Source organism: Aspergillus fischeri, genomic scaffold, assembly GCF_000149645.3.
Source record: "Aspergillus fischeri NRRL 181 1099437636264 genomic scaffold, whole genome shotgun sequence".
Lineage (NCBI taxonomy): Eukaryota > Fungi > Ascomycota > Eurotiomycetes > Eurotiales > Aspergillaceae > Aspergillus > Aspergillus fischeri.
This window is the reverse complement of record NW_001509762.1, coordinates 2,680,343-2,698,595: the sequence shown is the minus strand read 5'-3', so window position 1 is coordinate 2,698,595 and position 18,253 is coordinate 2,680,343. Positions and strand designations below refer to the sequence as shown.

General features: G+C 49.1%; 6 protein-coding genes across 6 annotated transcripts, besides 2 other annotated features; 2 read left to right on the top strand and 4 right to left on the bottom strand.

Moving 5' to 3' along the window:
• Positions 1-360: 360 nt before the first annotated feature.
• NFIA_081750 (putative HIT finger domain protein) lies at positions 361-1,293 on the bottom strand (the record flags this gene model as incomplete). The annotated part of the gene is made up of 2 exons (XM_001260125.1): positions 361-959; positions 1,029-1,293. The coding sequence occupies 2 exons, from the start codon at positions 1,291-1,293 to the stop codon at positions 361-363; spliced, it is 864 nt and encodes a 287-aa protein (XP_001260126.1).
• A 1,356-nt stretch (positions 1,294-2,649) lies between these two features.
• Positions 2,650-2,691: a microsatellite.
• Positions 2,651-2,691: a microsatellite.
• A 210-nt stretch (positions 2,692-2,901) lies between these two features.
• On the bottom strand, positions 2,902-8,820 carry NFIA_081740 (cellular morphogenesis regulator DopA; the record flags this gene model as incomplete). The annotated part of the gene is made up of 7 exons (XM_001260124.1): positions 2,902-4,164; positions 4,217-5,688; positions 5,742-5,968; positions 6,017-8,253; positions 8,317-8,466; positions 8,522-8,646; positions 8,730-8,820. 7 exons carry the CDS (start codon positions 8,818-8,820, stop codon positions 2,902-2,904), a joined length of 5,565 nt encoding a protein of 1,854 aa, XP_001260125.1.
• A 405-nt stretch (positions 8,821-9,225) lies between these two features.
• Positions 9,226-11,088, top strand: NFIA_081730 (guanine nucleotide exchange factor MON1; the record flags this gene model as incomplete). The annotated part of the gene is made up of 4 exons (XM_001260123.1): positions 9,226-9,838; positions 9,895-10,757; positions 10,823-11,004; positions 11,064-11,088. 4 exons carry the CDS (start codon positions 9,226-9,228, stop codon positions 11,086-11,088), a joined length of 1,683 nt encoding a protein of 560 aa, XP_001260124.1.
• Positions 11,089-11,592: 504 nt separating this feature from the next.
• On the bottom strand, positions 11,593-13,420 carry NFIA_081720 (proline iminopeptidase; the record flags this gene model as incomplete). Its single annotated transcript, XM_001260122.1, has 9 exons — positions 11,593-11,904; positions 11,966-12,062; positions 12,125-12,263; positions 12,320-12,340; positions 12,398-12,562; positions 12,613-12,698; positions 12,764-13,008; positions 13,074-13,315; positions 13,372-13,420. The coding sequence occupies 9 exons, from the start codon at positions 13,418-13,420 to the stop codon at positions 11,593-11,595; spliced, it is 1,356 nt and encodes a 451-aa protein (XP_001260123.1).
• A 381-nt stretch (positions 13,421-13,801) lies between these two features.
• On the top strand, positions 13,802-15,322 carry NFIA_081710 (pyridoxal phosphate-dependent decarboxylase family protein; the record flags this gene model as incomplete). The annotated part of the gene is made up of 1 exon (XM_001260121.1): positions 13,802-15,322. One exon carries the CDS (start codon positions 13,802-13,804, stop codon positions 15,320-15,322), a length of 1,521 nt encoding a protein of 506 aa, XP_001260122.1.
• A 283-nt stretch (positions 15,323-15,605) lies between these two features.
• On the bottom strand, positions 15,606-17,743 carry NFIA_081700 (putative Kelch repeats protein; the record flags this gene model as incomplete). The annotated part of the gene is made up of 3 exons (XM_001260120.1): positions 15,606-17,039; positions 17,093-17,238; positions 17,299-17,743. The coding sequence occupies 3 exons, from the start codon at positions 17,741-17,743 to the stop codon at positions 15,606-15,608; spliced, it is 2,025 nt and encodes a 674-aa protein (XP_001260121.1).
• Between the last annotated feature and the right edge of the window lie 510 nt (positions 17,744-18,253).

The window sequence follows — 18,253 nt, the reverse complement described above, 5'->3', positions numbered from 1 at the left end:
TGCGTGCAGACGAACCCTCCACCAGCTGCGATGGTAGGCTGCCCGATCCGTTTAATACGTCTGGGATTGGATCTGTGATGAGGCATTGCATCGATCACGACGGAGACGCGCCAACCGATTTGTATCATCGGGGGACGGTAAAGAGTCAAGCATCGTGATGAACTCTGAGCGCAGGGATGGATAATGATGTCTCTATCCTGCAGCGGTAAACCGTGCTATGAGACTCCTGCGCCTTTCACACAAGGCCTCGCGACTCGGGGCCTTGACAGCTATGAAGCTGGCATTTTGACATCGATTTTGACATCGGTACGTTTTGTCAAGCCGTACCGGCCAAACCGATCTGCACAAGCACTAGACACCTCAAAAGAAAGCTCCGCATCGCGAGTCCTCATGAACCTTGTAACAAGCTAGTCCGCAGGTCCGAACATGACAGTTCTTGCACCGAATCTTGCCCCAATACCCACACATACAGCAAAAGTGCCGTGGTGCCTTGGCGGTTAGGGGCGGACCAGCACGAGCCGCGTTGTATGTGAGTGGCGGTTCGGCGAGGAGTGCCTGCATGATGCGCTCCGAGGGTGCGGGTGGGATGTACGACCTTAGAAGGGGATCGTTGTCGTACTCTGATTTGATCAGTCGGTTCGGGTTCTCAGTTTCTGGCTCCGGCTGTTTCTTGTCTTCGTCTGTGTCGGGGGTCGCGTTTGTGCTGGTCTCTGGCGGGATCGTTGAGGCCCTTGATGGTGGTACGGTGGATTGCTTCCTTTTCGAGGAGTCGAACTTGGGGGTAGCAGCGGGAGTTAGACTTCGTCGGGAGGGCTTCGTGATCTTGCTGATGGAGGGTCTTTGTATAGTCGACTGCGCGGCTTGGGCAAGGGCCGCCTCCTCGTCATCGAGGTAGTTTCGGAAGGTCTTTTGCGATTGTAGGATACGGCGCACGTTTGAAGTTGTCTTCCCTCGTGTCCCTAGCAGTAATAAATACACGTTAGCCATGGTCGGGTTGTTTTAGAATCTCTGCGCAATGCTTGCAATACCTCTACCGGCTGCATCCTTCTGTTTCGCTGGAATCGGAATATGCACGTCTCGATGATTCTCCCGGTCAAGCTCGGCTAAGTGGCGAATAATCGCATTGCTCTGGCGCGAAGATAAGTCGGTACGACCACCATCGCGAATTCCTCTTTTCCTGCCGATGGTAGGTGTGATAGCTGCTTGCGCTGGGTCGAAGCCGCGGTCAGGGACATAGGTCCATCCGGGCGTGACATGGGCGGAGGTGCCGGGGAGGACTTCAATACGATACATGATGGAAATGTGAAACGTCGGATGATATGGCCTAATATGCTTCCATCTTGATAGTTGTCTGCCGGTGTGAACGATCTCCTGTGATGCTCTTAATAATAGCCATGGATAAGTGTTTGTGGTGTTTGCATCATCCGACTACCGGATCCAAATAGGAATCGAGTCACGTGATTGGGTGCATGTCTATGGGCCTCGTCAATTGTGTGGTAGATTGATCTCTGAATTTGGTCCTTTGATCGAAGTGTTATTGAAGTATAGAGAGGTACATTATAGAGTATCCGGGATCTCAAATGACTCCAGATATGTCATTCTTGTGGAGCCCGTATAAACGACACCTAAAGCATGATACACTGCTCAAGCTGGTAGAAATCCAAAACAAGATATGATACTCGAGAGTAAGAAGAAAACAGTCATGAGATCAAAGATGATCCAACAAATTGCCTTCATTTCTTCTTTTGCAACTGGTCTATCTTTGTCTCCAGTTCCGTGACGTAAGTTTGCAGTCTTGTTGTAGCAGCTTGTAGAGCCTAACGAACTCGATCAGTATGATTCAAACAATAGATGGGCACGAAAGTGACGCAAGATATCAAATGAGGTGTCCAGTCCATTGCGTCCATCTGTACACGCTCGGGTGCTCTGATATAGCGCCGTAGCAGCCCCAGAGGGACAGGGGACGACGGGATAGGGAGAGAATCCTCAAGGATTCCGTTATAGACGAAAATCAAGAAAGACATACATGAATATCTTCATTCAGCATTTGATTTGCGACTCTGTACTCCCCCAAGATGTAATAGTAGACCGAAGCACCGGCAACAGCAGTTCCAGCGAGGAATCCAAACAACCTAGAACAGACGTCAGGAGAACATCCAATATGCCCAATAAAACTATCAAATACAGAAATTTGAAGTTCTTACCCCCCACGGAATGCACCCACAGGCTTTCTCGCAGGCAATGCTGTACCTGCGTTCCTAAGGGTTCGGGATGTCGAGAAGCCGCAGGCGGATACGGATCCCAACCTGGGCGCCCCAGAGCGCAACAGAGAAGTCGCGTTTTTACGTGCAATCATGTTTGATCATGAGCCTGGAGAGCTATGGTTACAGTTAGCGAGAAGCATGCTTTTGGACTCGATAATAGGGAAGGAAAAGACCATCTTCTCACATTGTAATCAGGAGATGAAGTTGGGCGCTTGAGTGTCATGAGAGCGTGGCGGCGGTATTGCCTGTTTTGGCCCTGCAATATGCGGTTGCATCCGGCAACTTCTTGTCTGCACCGCTTCAGATGTCAAACTGCTGCAGGCGCAAATACATCGTCGCCAAACGTATAGAGCAAGTAATATTATTCGAGTGGTGCTTGTGAGGGTTTTTTTTTTTTTTTTTTTTTTTTTTTTTTTTTTTTTTTTTTGCCTGTTTTATGAGCACTGAACAACTGCCTATATTCATTAGATATAATATGCAACAGCTTCCACGCACGGACTAATGCTAGGAATGGCACCCTCTACACCATACGTTGCAGTTCTATCTAATAAAAGGGCAACAGATGATACATCAATGCTGTTTGGTATCGTACAGACAGATATCAACTAAAAAATACAAGAACAACAAAGCACTCGCATCAATTGGCCATGGTGCTCTCGTTAAACAAATCCGCCAATAAGTCGTCCTGGCAACTCTTCAAGTCCGGACTGCCCATACCATAAGTGCTTTCGAAAGCATAAATACTAAGTCGGTCGAGAAACGGTCGAAGTACCTGATCAATGAGCTCGTCCTTTGCCGTCTCACGGATCCAATCCAATGTCAGCTGAGGTCGCTTCATTCCGTCGCCAGACTCGGTAGCTTCGCGCGGTGAACGTGGTGGCGCCGACCCACGTACACCCAAGGTCTGCGATATCTCGTCTGCAAGTGCCCTTGATTCTAGATGCCCAGGAGGGTAAACAGCATCAATCGTGTCGGTGACATAAAGCCACTCGAGAAGCTGAAAATCGTCGGGCGCCAGAACGAGCAGTGTATCCAGAAGCTTACACGCTTGCAACAGCGAGTATGCATTGTAAACTTCTTGTTGAGCTCCAAGCGGTATGCTAGAAATAGCTTCTTGAAGCTCTGTATTGATTAATGGCCAGAATGGCGCAAGTGTGGTAGTTGAACTCTTGAGCGCAAGCGCCCGAAGTACCATGAATATCTCTGCTCTTGTGGTGGACGACGGAGATGAGGAGCTCGTTGCTGCAAGGAGATCTTCCAGCTTCTGAAGCAGCTCTGGTAGTTCTCCAATGAAGTAATCTTCATTTGCAGATAATATCAGCAGTGATACCCTCCGCAGATTCAACTGAGCCTTCCGGTCAGCTTCCAAGCGAGCAGCAGATGCTCCAACACCGAACATTAGTCCCGCTGTGCTCGGTGGTGGAAGACGAGAAATCAACTCTGTCAGGCGGTCTTTGTCGGCAATTACCCATTGCCTGAGTAGCTTCATCCAACCGCTTCTCACGAGCTCAACCTGGAAGCCAAAAAATCGTGGGTCGTTAAAGGCATCGGCTATGTCCTTCTTCCAGATTTTTGCAGCAGCTGGAACCTTCGCAATGTGTTGCAGGAGAGACATCATGCTGCCGTTGATATTGTTAGGGAATAGCCGCGAACGCAGAAGAGGCCCGATCACATGAGAGGATATGCCTGACACAGCGGAGACGATGCGATCAGAATCACCTAACAGAGCTGTGAAAGACGGCATCGAGAGTGCAAGAATACTGAGCATATCGTCAGGGCCAGCGTGCGGTACAGCGGAGTTGTCATAATCCAGGGATGGCCTCCCCAGCATACTCGAATCCTGAGATAATCCCAGAGGTTTGCTTGTGAAAATGGCGGTGAGCAGACGAAGCAATACATCCTGCTTGAAGTTAATAACTGCACTGCATGGCGAAAGCTGCGGTAAGACATACCCCTAGTTCCTTCCTCATCCGTCGATCCTCGCCGAAGGTTGTATTCTCCATCTTGGCTCCTAGAATAGCAGCGAATTCCACTAGCCGGGGAAGTATCTGTCTGTGGGGGAAGGGGTTGCTCAAGACGTCACGCAAAAATGTTGTACAGTCTGTCCAGATTTCGTCGAGTACATCATCATCCAGAGACCTGGCATAAGTAACCAGAAAACCTGCCAGCTCCGATTCAGTGAGGCTTGACGTCAAGGCAGATTTACGGTGGGGTTCAAGGGCAGCAGGGTTGGTTCGTGTATAAATGGCATTGAATATTGCTGGAATGGTGATCTTTGGGCGAGATCCGTCCAGAGTGTGCAGCAAACTAAAAATAAGTGGTGATGTGTCAGGGTCTGCTCTTGACCACATCTCTACCATCGTCTCTAGGCATTCAAGGGCCTCCGCAGTGAAAAGATGCTCAAGAATGCGACGAGACCTGTTTCTCATCCGCAGAGAAGTGTATTGGAAAGACGCGAGAGACTCGGGATCTTGGGGTGGCCCATTTCGCTCCACGGCACCCCAGGACCATATGGAAAAGCACAGTCGAACGGCATCCTGGAAGCACAACAATACCGTTAATCTGTTGTTCGCAGCGGTTGAGCGCCCCTGGTTTGAATCTGTCGCAAAGACTCCTGACACCATGTTGCCAAAGAATCCATGGGCGTGGTCAGGGCTTTTGACAGCTGGTACGTTCGCTTCCTCCACAAGAAGGCGTTCGTGAGCTGCCGCTATGCACGTCTCAAGTCCAGTAAGTAGGGTAATGGTGACATGTTCAGAGCGATCTTCTGGCCAACCGTCGGTTTGTCTAAAAGAGAGCTGAAGATTCGTATATGATAATTGGATCTCCTTACAGAAGCATTCCACTAACATGAGCAGGATCTGGAAGAGGGATCCTGAATATAGTGGGAGCACTTCACAAAGCAGTAGAGTCCACTTCTCCACGATATCTCTCGAACTTTTAGAGCTAATGCCTTTGAGAAGACACTCTAGAAGGTGGGAAGGAGGTTGAGGTGGAACAGGAAGCGAAGCACCTCTATCAGCCTTATCACTGGTGAAGGAAAGAAGTGACGGACTTGTGAGCCGCTCGCGGGACTGTGCACGCTGATGTTTTGGCCTGGGAGGGGGCGGTGGTAGGTATGCTTGTGCGAATCGGACCTTCAACGCTGAGAGTAGGGTGTCTATTATAGCCCCTTGTAATTCGACGCTACCTCCTTCGTCGAGGACAGAAGACAGTTGATCAACCAAGAAGGAGTCAATTCCGGACTCAGCAATCTCTTCACCTCCGGGTCCTTGAAGAAGTTGTCTTATAACCAGCAGGGAGGTCTGTTGAAGTTTCACTTCTTCGTAGTCCACCTGTGATACTGCATTTCGCCTTCTCCCAATGATTACCTTTGAGGATAGCTGGAAAATAATAGAGTGGAGAGATTGGAACTCAGCACCATCTAAGTCCGTTGACGGTAAGCCAAGCACTCAAATCTAGGTTCTCAGAGCTTACCTTCAGAAGCACCATCCTTTTGTTTATCCGCTGGATTCAATGTCTGAGTAAGAAGAGACATCCACCCATTGGGCGACAGAGAGCAGAGGATATTGTAGATTGTCCGCAAAAGGTAGTTACACTCTTTATAGTCGTCAGTGGAAATGACGGCGTTGTCGCCCTCATTTTCTGACAGTGTTTCTCGCAAGAGAACGTTCTCAAGTCGCAAGATCACGATGCGAAACACCCTAAAAGAATAAGAAATCGTACAAACCTCACCGTCGGGTCTGACTCACTTTTGAATGGATGATAAATCTTGAAGCCATCGCTGAACTACCTGTGAAGCCTCATTTGGGCCTTGAGTCAGAAGATCCAAAACGAGAAAAAGTGGGCGCTCAAGCATTGACGAATAGTAAGCCGTTTGGGCCTTTCTCGCATCGTGCGCTTGTTTTGGAGGGAGTTCGTAGGAGCCATGGTGGCTATGATTCCAGAGAACGAAATATTTTCCAGCCTGCTCTTCAGAGGTCAGATGGTGGGAGCCTGGCGCTGAGCCAACCATGAGAGATGTTATGGACGCCTCGACAATATGATCGGACCAAGAAACCGAGTGTAGATTCCAGAGACAGCGGACCGCCTCTACATGAAACTTGGGGCTTGCTGGCGAGAGGAATTGCCAAAGATGTCGGACGAGGGTGGGTATCAGTTCTGCAACATCCTTGTAGCTGATATAGTACCCAGGGGCCTGTATGAAATACAAGCTGGTCACTGCGGAGACAATGGAAGAGATAGTCGAGAAAGAAGGTGTAGACTGTTCTGCCTGGTCAATCTTCATTCGACTGCAAATAGCCAGATAGAATCGCCTATCATGGAACACAAGTGATTTGGGAAGTCGCTTCAGCAAGGCAACCAGAAGACTCAGGATCTCTTGAATAGGTATAACACCGTTGCGATTTTCGAGGGCCGATGCGGCAAGATCGTGAGCTTTCCGTGTTATGAGATCACCCAAGTGTCTGGGGAGAAAAGGAAGTGGTGGAAGATCCAGACTGCTTCTGCTTTGATCATAGAAGTTATGGATTCTTTTCATAATATCAATGTCGCTGATGTCGACGATCGAATTGTCCGCTATCACTTTGGCCGGTTCAGATTTTCTTGCCAACGCTCTCTCTGTGAGTAGCGCTGTCAAGGAGTTCATAACTTTCATAAGCCCGTTGGATATTTCAAGAAGCTCGTCAGGGGCAATTCCGGAATCCTTTGTAAATGATGAAAGCTCGCTCAATTTTACGAGGATAGTAAGCACCAACAGAGGTACATGGGTAAGAAGCATGTCCTCTTCACGGACATTGAAATTGTCCAAAATGAACTGAGCGAGTTGCAAGTCGTCCAAAGCCTGCCTCTTCTTGTTACAATGATTATCAGCTCTCCAGTCGATCAGGCCAAGAAGCTCCGAAAAGATCACGCCGCTCTCGACACCATCGAAGAAGGCACTGGCGCTGCGAAATACCTCGTCGAACTGATGCTTGGAGGATGAATTTCCGAAGGCTTGGATGTTGCGCATAAGGGGTAGGAAAACTGCAGGAACAATATGACCGCCAACTTCCCATCTGTCCATCAAGGAAAGTGAGATTCGAAATGGCTTTGCCCTTTCCGAGGGAGTTCTTGCGTCTTGCTCATTCAACCGAAGCAGACTTTTTACAAGAGGTTTTAGACCAAATTGACTGAAATACTCTGACTGCGATAACTGTTCGTCATCAACAGCGTATGATCCGGTTGTTCCTTCGCCTTCGAAAGTTGGCTGATCACTCGCAGCTTCGGGCCCTAAGAACCACGCCCACAGCCTCCTGTTCAGGCTCATGTCTCGTCGGGCAACGACCCCAACAGCCGCGATCATTAATCTCTGAAGGTCGTCATCTGTGATCCGCGACTGCAGTATAGGCGAGCTGAGTGGAAGGTGAGTCACAAGTAAGTCAAGAAAATTTCGCTGCACGAGGATTTGTTCATCCACCAGACCGGACGCAAAACACCTAATAAGCAAACCCGGCTCAGGCATGATAACGGAGTCCACCGCCACGCGCATATCATGTGGCATGTCCTCAAAGTTACTCCCGTCACCCTTACTCGGTCTGCGATCCGTAATGCCTAACTTTGGCAAATATCGGTTCAGGTAAGCTAAGACACCTGAACGTCTGCTAGGGCTGGTTATGGATGCCAGGAATAGACACTGCCAGAAGTATTGACCGCTTGATTCCGCGTCCGCCCCGGATCTCTGCGTCTCTAGCTTCGTTGCTGCGATATCGCGGAATTTGTTAACGAGTCGCAGCGTGTGATCGAAGTCGTCACTGGTTTCCTCTTCCAGGCCTGGTAAAAGGGCCAAGATTATAGCCTTCAAAGCCGGACGAATGGCCCATGGCTCGAGACCGCAAATATGAGTTTCTACCAAGGATAAGAACAGAGGACGCACTGTGAGCGAGGCGAAGGTAAGGGTGGGCGCGATGCCTGGCAGGTACAAGGGTAGGTCGTGTGACAAGCCTTCAGACTATTTGGCCGATTAGAGGAATTAGCAGATGGACACTCAATTTCTTTTCCCGTCAAGTCGAACCTTAATCAGATTGAATATATAGGTATATACTTCGAGCGCTTTCTGGTGTACGCCTGACGGTAGTGAAGGATTCAAGCATTGTGAGAGACGTTTGGCTACAAGCACCTTGTGGGGGACGACTGGTAAGTCTGCGGGATGCGATTGGAGAGCCTGAACCAGGTGAGCAATTTTCCTCTTGTTCTAGGCGCATGAGGCATAAAATTACCTTCAACAGGCGACTAAGAAATGAGATATAGTCCGCCCATTCCTGTAGCGCTGTGTCAAACAACGACAGAGCTCTTTCGACAGTGGAAGCATAGCGGCGGTAATTCTTGTCTTTCTTCAAGGGCTCTGTTTGCGAAAATAAGTGAGCTGCATAGTCCCGAATAATCACGTATGTCTTCAATTGCGTATCTGAATCGGAATTTGCGTACCCTCCTTCCCTCGTAAGCGGGAGCGCGTAAAGGAGCTGTCGGAGCTTGCGGGGGAGTTGGACCTTGGAAAAGAGGTCGGATCAAGGCTCATGGTGCCAGTAGTGGATACTCGGTAGGCGGAATTGCTTCAGATCGCGGCGCTTCATATTTTGCTCATCAGGACTGGCATGATCGGATGATTTTGCGGATGGTTGCGAACAACTGAAGACACGCAGCCTGAATAGATAGACCAGTCGGAGATGTTTTGGGTCTCCGTCCGCCTTGGAGCTCCGGCCTTCCAGCGACGTCAACCTAGCTCCACTTACTATCTACTCCACGTAGCTGCGCTCAGCAGATGAGAGCAACCTAGATGACCTGCCGTCGCATTTTCATGACATTATTGCTTTCTCAATGATAATTATGTCTAACGCCACTTGACTTATTCTAATGATCACTGTTCACAAATGAAGCAGGACGTCCTCATAGAACTGCTATCGATGCGCATTATCTGCGTACGATGAACTCGAACGCTCTTGAGCAACCGCAGGTCTCACCGGGCGATGACGGCGCTGGAGGGAATAACTACGGAACTCCAGAATATTCCGCGAAAGAGCCCTCGAATACCGGTAGCGATGACTCCTCCGCGCGCTTGGAAGAAAGGCCTCCACCCCTCCCCCCGCGTCCGAACACCTTGAGCTTATTAGATGAAGGGTTCATTTCATCTCGGTCAACCCGGCAGTCATCATCAGCTAGTTTGCAGGCCAAGGCTACAACAGCCGTATCGATACCGGATATTAGCCTTTTGCAATTAAACGATGGCGGAAAAGAAAACCACCCTACCCGTGGTCCTTTTGGGGCACTAAGAGCCAAGGCAAGCCTCACTCAGCTTACAGCCTCGAGAGGCAGTGATGCGGGGGATTCTGCGAGTATTAGAAGCACGGCACCCAACACAGAGCTCGGTGAGGCGGAAAACGTTTTCAGCGACTTCCTTGCACAGGAGTCCGGAGACTTTCAGCAGGACAGCAGCGGACTTCTTCAATTCCCTGAGTTTCGGGCCGATGATGTCGAAGACGATTTTACTAGTGAATTTGAGCCAATTGGGGAGCTGGATGATGAAGGCAGGAATGAAGGTTAGTGATGATCTATGGTTGTGTAGTGATGTCACTGACTTCAATCAAAATCGCAGAGCTGCTCCTTGAGAAATGGAAGTCTAAAAGAAAACACTATCTCATCCTGTCTGCTGCTGGGAAACCCATTTGGACCAGACATGGTGATGGCGGACTGATCTCGGGCTACATAGGTGTCATTCAGACGATCATATCGTTTTACGAAGATGCGAATGATCGTTTGAGCAGTTTTTGCGCCGGGAATACGAAGTTCGTGATTGTTACCAAGGGTCCATTATATTTGGTAGCCATTAGTCGACTCTTGGAGAGCGATACGCAGCTGAAATTACAGCTAGAAGCCTTGTACATGCAAATTTTGTCTACCCTAACACTGCCCTCGTTGACACATCTCTTCTCTGTTCGACCGTCTACCGATCTCAAAAGGCCGTTGCAAGGGTCTGAGACGTTACTGTCTACTCTGGCAGACAGCTTCACAAAGGGATCACCGTCCACTTTCCTTTCCGCATTGGAATGCTTGAAAATCCGCAAGTCACATCGACAAGCGATCAACAATGCGCTTTTAAAAACCAAGGTCAGCAGCCTACTGTATGGTCTGGTGGTTGCCGGGGGTAGATTAGTCAGTGTCGTGAGACCCAAAAAACATTCGCTGCATCCTGGTGACTTACAACTTCTCTTCAACATGATCTTTGAAGCAGAAGGCATCAAAGCAGGAGGTGGGGAGAGCTGGATCCCAGTCTGTTTACCGGGATTCAACAGCAGCGGTTATCTATATATGTATGTCAGTTTCCTTGATCTCCGCGAAAACTCAGGCAATACTGCCAGCGAGACGACGACAACAGAGCAGTCGGTGGCGATCATCCTGATTAGCCCGAATAAGGAGGGGTTTTTTGAGATGCAGGAGATGCGAAATTCACTTGTCGAGGTATGCAAATCTGTTACTAGAATCTGGGTTGTTCAGGACAAACTAACTCGACCCGGCGCTGGCAGCAACTGGAGAAGAATAATAGTATCAACATCATCAAAGAAGCTATCGATGGAGGTCGTCCGACTACTACTGATATTGTTCCCGGGACCGTCTTGCATCATTTCTTGTATAAGTCTCGGGCAAACGTCCAATTCACCATGTCCTCTTACGACCCTGAGTTCACATCGATTTCTCGGCGTCGAAGGTTTGTCAACTCCGTTACGCCATCTCTTAAACACTTGTTATGTTCGTGGACTAATGTAGTTTGGGTGCTTCTTCTTCAGATTGATGTCAACATACAATAACCTGCACTCTAGTATTCATGCTAAGCATGCTCATGTGAAAGTTCACCATTGTATCTCCCAATCAGCCAGTTCTTTTGCTTGGGTGACTCCAATATTTGAACTTTACTGTGTTGCTGGCCCCAATGCCAATCGCAATGCACTTGCACAGAGTGCAAGTAAGGTTGTCCAGTGGGTACAACGGGAGGAAGAGCGGTTGTTTATAATTGGTGGAGCTGTAGGTCATTCGCAAGAGGGACTTTTTGGCCTAATACTGACTTTATTTCAAGGTTTTCTAATATCCAACTACTGAGGTATTCCGCTGAAAATCGAGGTCACCTATGTGCAACACATACGACTCTCCTATCAACATGGATAGAGCTCAAAGCCGTGGTGCTCGAAGCGCCTCGAACTGTCCCTAAGTCAGAATCTAGGGACAAAGATGAAGACATTGCTTTCAACATGTCTCATCTAGTAAATGCACGTTACAGCTCGAGCCAACGGCCAACGGTCTAGTCGATCGTGTCGTCTCGTAGGGCAAAGAGCTGCTGCATGACCTCGTCTGCTTTGCTTCGGATGGCGTTGTGATACATAACGTTTGTGATGAATTGCTTGATACCCTTGATCTTTGCCGCGGTCTTCGACGCCAGGTCGAAGTGGACATACATGTCCTCTACGTACGTCGCTGCATAGACCGGGACTTCGTTGTCCGCGAGTCGAGCCTCATCATAAAGCTGAGGCCACTCGGCCGTCGTGGCAAGGATGTTTGCAGCGTCTTTGACTTGCTGCAGTTCGGTGTATGACTCAAACATATCCTTATAGATCTGTGGTGACGAGTTGAAGTTAACCATTGCTGCTGGGAATCTATCGGAGGAAAAAGCCTACCATTTCTCCAGTGAACAATATCTTTGGCTGCTTATCGTCAATGTTAAACTGCGCATCAGCTGAGCGTAACCGATCAGCGGACCAATTTGAGGCTTGCCTGGAAGGTGTTAGATTATTTCACCTCCCACCAATAAGCTAGATGCAAAAAGCCTTTCTCACCCTTGGCAGTAGATCGCTTCATGAAGGATGGCGTAAATGATATTGTTGTCGAAGCCACCGTAGCTGTCGATGGCGGTCAAGGTTGGATGTGTGAGAAGCCTGAAGATCTCCAGGTCGTTACACGCGCGTAGGACCAGATCTGCCGACTTCGGAGTTAGTGAAAGATATAACTTGAAGCATACGGTGTAATATCACCATGAACGCTATCGAGACCGCCTGCAAGTCGTTAGAGCCACTAGTTGTTTATTCATCAGGACGATCAAGTTCACATACCGTGCATTCCGAACATGATACCAAGTTGTTGGATGCGTTCCGGTGTCAGAGTGCCAGAGGGCACGGTGACGCGGTTCTCTTTCAAGTACTGAACGAGTCTCTTGACTCGATCAACGTCTTCAGGAAACTTGGTATAGTATGCATTGTTTCTCTCCTTGACCTTTTCTTCTTCGAGTTAGAATGGGAACAGACACGCCAACTCAAGCCCAACATACCGTATGTACGCTCATATACCGTATCCGGACCATTAACAAGAGGAGGAAGCCCGCCGCAGATGAAGGCCTCTGTCAATCCTTCTGGGCTTTGAATCAAATAGACGTATTATCAATAAAGCCGAACTACATGGATGCAGTGGGGAAGACTTACAACATAGAAAGATACGTTACAGCACAGAACCCACCGAAACTCTGGCCGATGATACTCCATTTACGTTGGTCCTCGGGGTAGTCCGTAGTAAGGCATCGACGGATAGCTTCGCAGTCACGGACAATATTATCCGCACGGAATTGCTTCAGGTACTCAGCCTGTTTCACTGCACTGCCTTGAAGGGCGAGAGTTCGAGCCGTTATCGTCGAGCTCATGCCTGTACCACGCTGGTCTAGGAACAGCACCTACACAACGATGAGGACATGAATCATCAAAGGAGAAATATCTGAGACAAAAATTGAATACACACCTGGTACCCCTTGTCGAGCGCGGTTCCAACCCAGCCGTACTCTTGCGGAGGTCGACAGCCCATCCCCGGGCCTCCTTGAAGATAAACCAACCAAGGGAGCTGCTTCTCGCCCTTACCATTCGCAGGATCAACTGGAGTCTCCAGACGACGGACGCTCCGAGCAAAGAGTCTCAGATTGCCGTCATTGGGTTTACAGTAGTTCACGGGCACATCAAACAGCAGCTCTGCCACGCGAAACTTCCCTGGAGATTCCCGCTTGTCAGCGCGCGTTATGAGCAAAGAGTCCAAATGGACGAACCTGGGATGTTATGAAACTTTCTATCATTTAACTTTGCAGCCATCGTCATGATTCTTGTGGGATGTTGGTTACGAGTAGGAGTTGTTATCAATGCAACGGAAGGTAGCTCGCACTGTGAGGGTCGTGTTGAGGAGGGGAAATGCTAAATGCTGCGGAGGTTACTAGGAGGGCTGCAACGGGACGATCTACCGCATCAATGGAGGAAAGAAACAGTCTTGACTACTCCGTAGTATTCATCGCTAAGAACTGAAGCAGACTCAATTCGAATAGAGTTCAATCATCCATAAATTTATCCCCTCGCTTTAGTCATATGGCTAACTAATTTCTAGTGCTTACCCACCGGAGCTAGGCTGCAAGTGATTTGGGGGCATATATGAATCATATCCGATTTTCTATACGCCCACCTTCCAACATCGGAATTTTCTCAATCATGGAGTCAAAAGAAGTCGATACCACACTCGAAAAGCAGCAAGACTTTCAACAGGAATTATGGAAGATTGCCCAGAGCGAATGGAAGTCTGACATCTTACCAAGTGCCAACGATCTGGCACGCGCAAGAGCATCTTTGCCAAAGTCGCTATCCAATGCTGGAATGGGATATGAAGCCTCCAAGCAGCATATCCTGGACGATATTATCCCAGGCTTGAATGGCAGCAGCATCAGCCCTAATTACTATGGCTTCGTCACCGGCGGCGTAACACCCGCCGCTTTATTTGCGGATAACGTGGTCTCCGCTTACGACCAGAACGTCCAGGTGCATCTTCCGGAGCATTCAGTTGCTACAGATGTCGAATATAGTGCGTTGGGTTTGTTATTAGACCTCCTTCAGCTGGATCGGAGCTCCTGGTATAATGGTACATTTACGACTGGAGCAACCGCCAGTAACATCCTCGGTCTAGCCTGCGGAAGGGAATTTGCCGTGGAAGCCGCCGCAAAAAGTCGAGGGGCCGCCTTGCAGAGCGTTGGACAGCATGGGTTATTCGAAGTCATGCAGGCCTCCGGTCTGTCGGGACTACAGGTGCTCTCGACGCTACCTCATTCGTCTCTGGTGAAAGCAGCGGGCATACTAGGGATCGGTCGTGCAAATGTGAAGAACATCTGCCGTGATGATAATCCGCTTCTCTTCGACCTAGCCAGACTCGAAGCAGAATTGGCAAGATCTGAAAAGGCAACTATCGTCGCTGTGTCATGCGGTGAGGTCAACACCGGACACTTCGCAACGGCTGGTCTCGAAGAAATGCATGAAATACGCAGGCTCTGCGATAAATATGGCGCCTGGCTACATGTCGATGGAGCCTTTGGCATCTTCGGCCGGGTTCTGGACGATAGTCTGGAGTTTGCTTCCATCAAAAAGGGCTGTCAGGGCATCGAGTTAGCAGACTCCATCACGGGCGATGGGCATAAATTGCTCAACGTGCCGTATGACTGCGGGTTCTTCCTTTGTCGTCACGCTACTGTAGCACATGATGTCTTCCAGAATGCCAATGCAGCCTATTTAACGTCCAGTATGACGGATGGGCCCTCAATCCCTTCTCCGTTGAATATTGGAATCGAGAACTCTAGGCGATTCAGAGCATTGCCGGTCTATACCTCGCTGTTGGCTTACGGCCGCGCAGGATATCAAAATATGCTCCAGAGACAGATACGGCTGGCTAGGAAGATTGTGGGGTGGGTTTTCGATCATCCGGCATACGAAGTATTACCGGAAGCGATTAACAAAGAAGACGTACTGGAGAAGACGTATATGAGCATCCTCTTCAGCGCGAAGGATGATGTACTCAATCAAAGGCTGGCATCGACGATAAATGCAACTTCCAGAATATACGTCTCCGGTACTTCGTGGCAGGGCAGATCGGCTTGCCGCATCGCTATCTCGAATTGGCGGGTCGACGTAGAGAGAGATTTTGCGATTGTGACTGATGTTCTGGAAAGTGTGGCCAAAGGACAATAGACTTGTCTCAGTCTCGATGAATCATCATTTACCTCTCCAGATGTTTGCCTCGATTCTTCCGGCTAGTCAAGGGATATCGATAATCGCATGTGTACCTATCTCGCCCAGACCCCTGTTACTAAATCTCAACATGAAAATAGTCCATTTCTAGGTTCATATGCTGCTGCGGTGAATTGTTAATGGTCTTGAATTACGCAGTGGGTTTTAGGATCGGCGAGAAATAAAGCTGAACAGTATGCATCTATGTTAAAACCAATTTTGTGGTATACATCACTTACATACATCACCTGCGTCGCCCAGCACCACCAAGGTTATCAGTTCGGTCAGCGATGCTAACAACCTCACCAATGCCAGCGGCTTCTTGTTCATCTTCCAGAGCCATGATTTCCTCTCTGCTATCCCACCACTTTTCTTCCGCCATATTGAACGCATCCTTGCGTAGTTCCTTCACATTCTTCTCCACCGTAATGCCCTTCTCTTTCAAGGTATCTAGCAGAATCTTCTGCCACTCCTCAGACGTACGGCTAAAGAAATCGCGCAAGCTCTCAAAGGGTCGGGGTAGAGGTCGGCTGTCCTGCGCAGAGGGCTCTGCTTCCTGTTCCTCCACTTCAAGCTGCTCCATTCCCTGGGTGACTGACGGTACTGTGACCTCGGTAGGTGCTGGAGAAGCAGAGTCCAGAGACATTGCGTTTTCGTCATCGTCTTCTTCCTCCTCGTCTTCATCTTCATCGTCCTCATCCATCTCATCGTCACTCTCCGCTTCGTTGAGAAGATGCCAGTTCTCAGGCTCCTTGTAGTATATTTCCTTGACACCGTCGAGTTTCACCAAATCAATGGAGTACATATCATTGAAAGTGAACTCCCGGTCACCATTCTCAAATGTTCCGCCGAATATGAATAGGGTATCGTCTTGCACGGCCAGTTGTGCATTGAAACGCTTGTGAGGCATCTCGAAACGTACAATACAGGGTTTCTCTGGCTCCGTAGGCTCATCCTCCATTCTGTCAGCGATTCGCTGAAACTCGTCATCATCGTCCAGATCGCGGAGCCCTCCTTTTGCTTCTAAAGCTTTCAAATTCTGGAGAAGATCCTCTTCGTCGGCCTTTGCCCGATTTCGAGATCTCATCTGGTTAGCCTGCTGCTTCTTACCGGTTGCTCTTGGACGGCGAAGAGTAAGAGGGAAGAAACGATTCCTGTCAGTGTTCCAAGCCAGCAGCGTGTCAAAGAACTCGCTATCGATACCCTCCTCACTGAGTTCAACGTCATGGACACCGCCGAACATGATACCTCGTCCTTTGTGGTACGCCATAGTGGCGCCGGCACGGGGGGGGTTGGGCGAGTTTGCGGGCTTCTTGCGGCGTTCCCAGCGTACTGTAGGAGCCGCGGACGCAGGGGCATCAGCGTCAGGTGGTGTAATTCGTAGAAACCAAGTGTCCTGATGGACCATGGGCTTCATGGTCATGCGTTGGGGACCACCCTTCTGTGGCTTTCCTCCCACCCCAGTGGACGCCTTCACGCGGGAGTAACCGCCGTACAGTACGGCTCCAGATTCGTGTGGCAAGAATGAGAATGATGACCGAGGATCAGGCTTTTGAGCTGCCGGGGGCAGTGTAGGGTTGAACCAGGTGAATTTTGAGCAGTCGTAGATCCACAGGTCCTGGAGGTACTTTGTTTGCTGTGAAGTATCCTGAAACCCTCCGAAGAGGATAATATAGTTCTGGATGGCCTCAGCATGATATTCACTAGAAGTGAATCGACTTTGATACACACCTTGAAATATGTCATTCTGTGGCCACTTCTAGCTGGCGGGCCTTTGCCTTTGGTTTCGAGGCGAGTCCATTCTCTGGTGGCAGGGTCGAGATGCCAAAAGTCATTGTAATGATAGAACGTCCCCTGCTTTGGTGAAGAGAATTCACCTGAACATTGGAAGTAACAGTTAATACGAATTCTTCCAGGATAACTTGCACAGGGCTCACCTCCGAACAAATAGACACCTCCGGCATTTCCTCCACGGCACCATGCATGTCCGCTTCGAGGTAGAGGGCTGTTGGGACTGGTAACTTCCTTCCACTCATCTCGATCAATGTTGTAGACGAAGAGATTATTGAAGAACGTAGCAAGCGTGCCATCAAAGTGCTCGCCACCAAATATCAAGAGCTCGTTCCGGTTTGAGGGAGACGCAAGTATTGTAGCAGAGGTACGTGGAGACGGCGGTCCTGAGACTACCTCAGTGACCTTCAGGAATTTAGCTTGCTCTTCAGCATATTGAGCCAGGATCGCATCCAGATCGACATCTTCTGTGTCACTATCTGCGTCGCGCCCCTTTGTCTTGTGCCTCTTTTCTTTTTGCGCAGCCTTCTTGGATTGCTTTGCTGCTACCCGCTCCTTGTGCTCGGCGGACTTCTTATTTTTCTTGCCCATGGTGGAGATTAGTGATGGACTGGGATTGACTTCTATGTTTGTACCCTCTGATGTTTTTCTAGCCTGCTGGATGTAGGTCCCTTGTCTGTGAACCTGAGGCAATTACTTCTCTTAATTGATGCCGCAACGGCGCAAATCATATGGCGCGGGGTTTGTAGGGGTTAAAAAAATGCGAAAAAAATTCCCCGCAATTGGCCACTTATCGTGTAAACCAGATACCACGCAGACACAGACACAGACACTGCTGTCGATGAGAACAGTAGACACATAGACTTTGCAAACGCTTAATTACAAGAAAGGGCTGCAGCCAGGGGTGATTTCACCTACAAGCTGATTCTCCTGCAGAGCGCTACCTCTTGGAGCACTACGAGAATATGATCCTCCAGATACCACTATACGAAGTTAGATATACCAATCTGGAGTGAAGAATATCAGGGAACAAGTTTATGTGACTGGAATCAAGTACAGCTTCAGAAGAGCTTCAAATAAAGTCAAATAAGTAAATAAAGC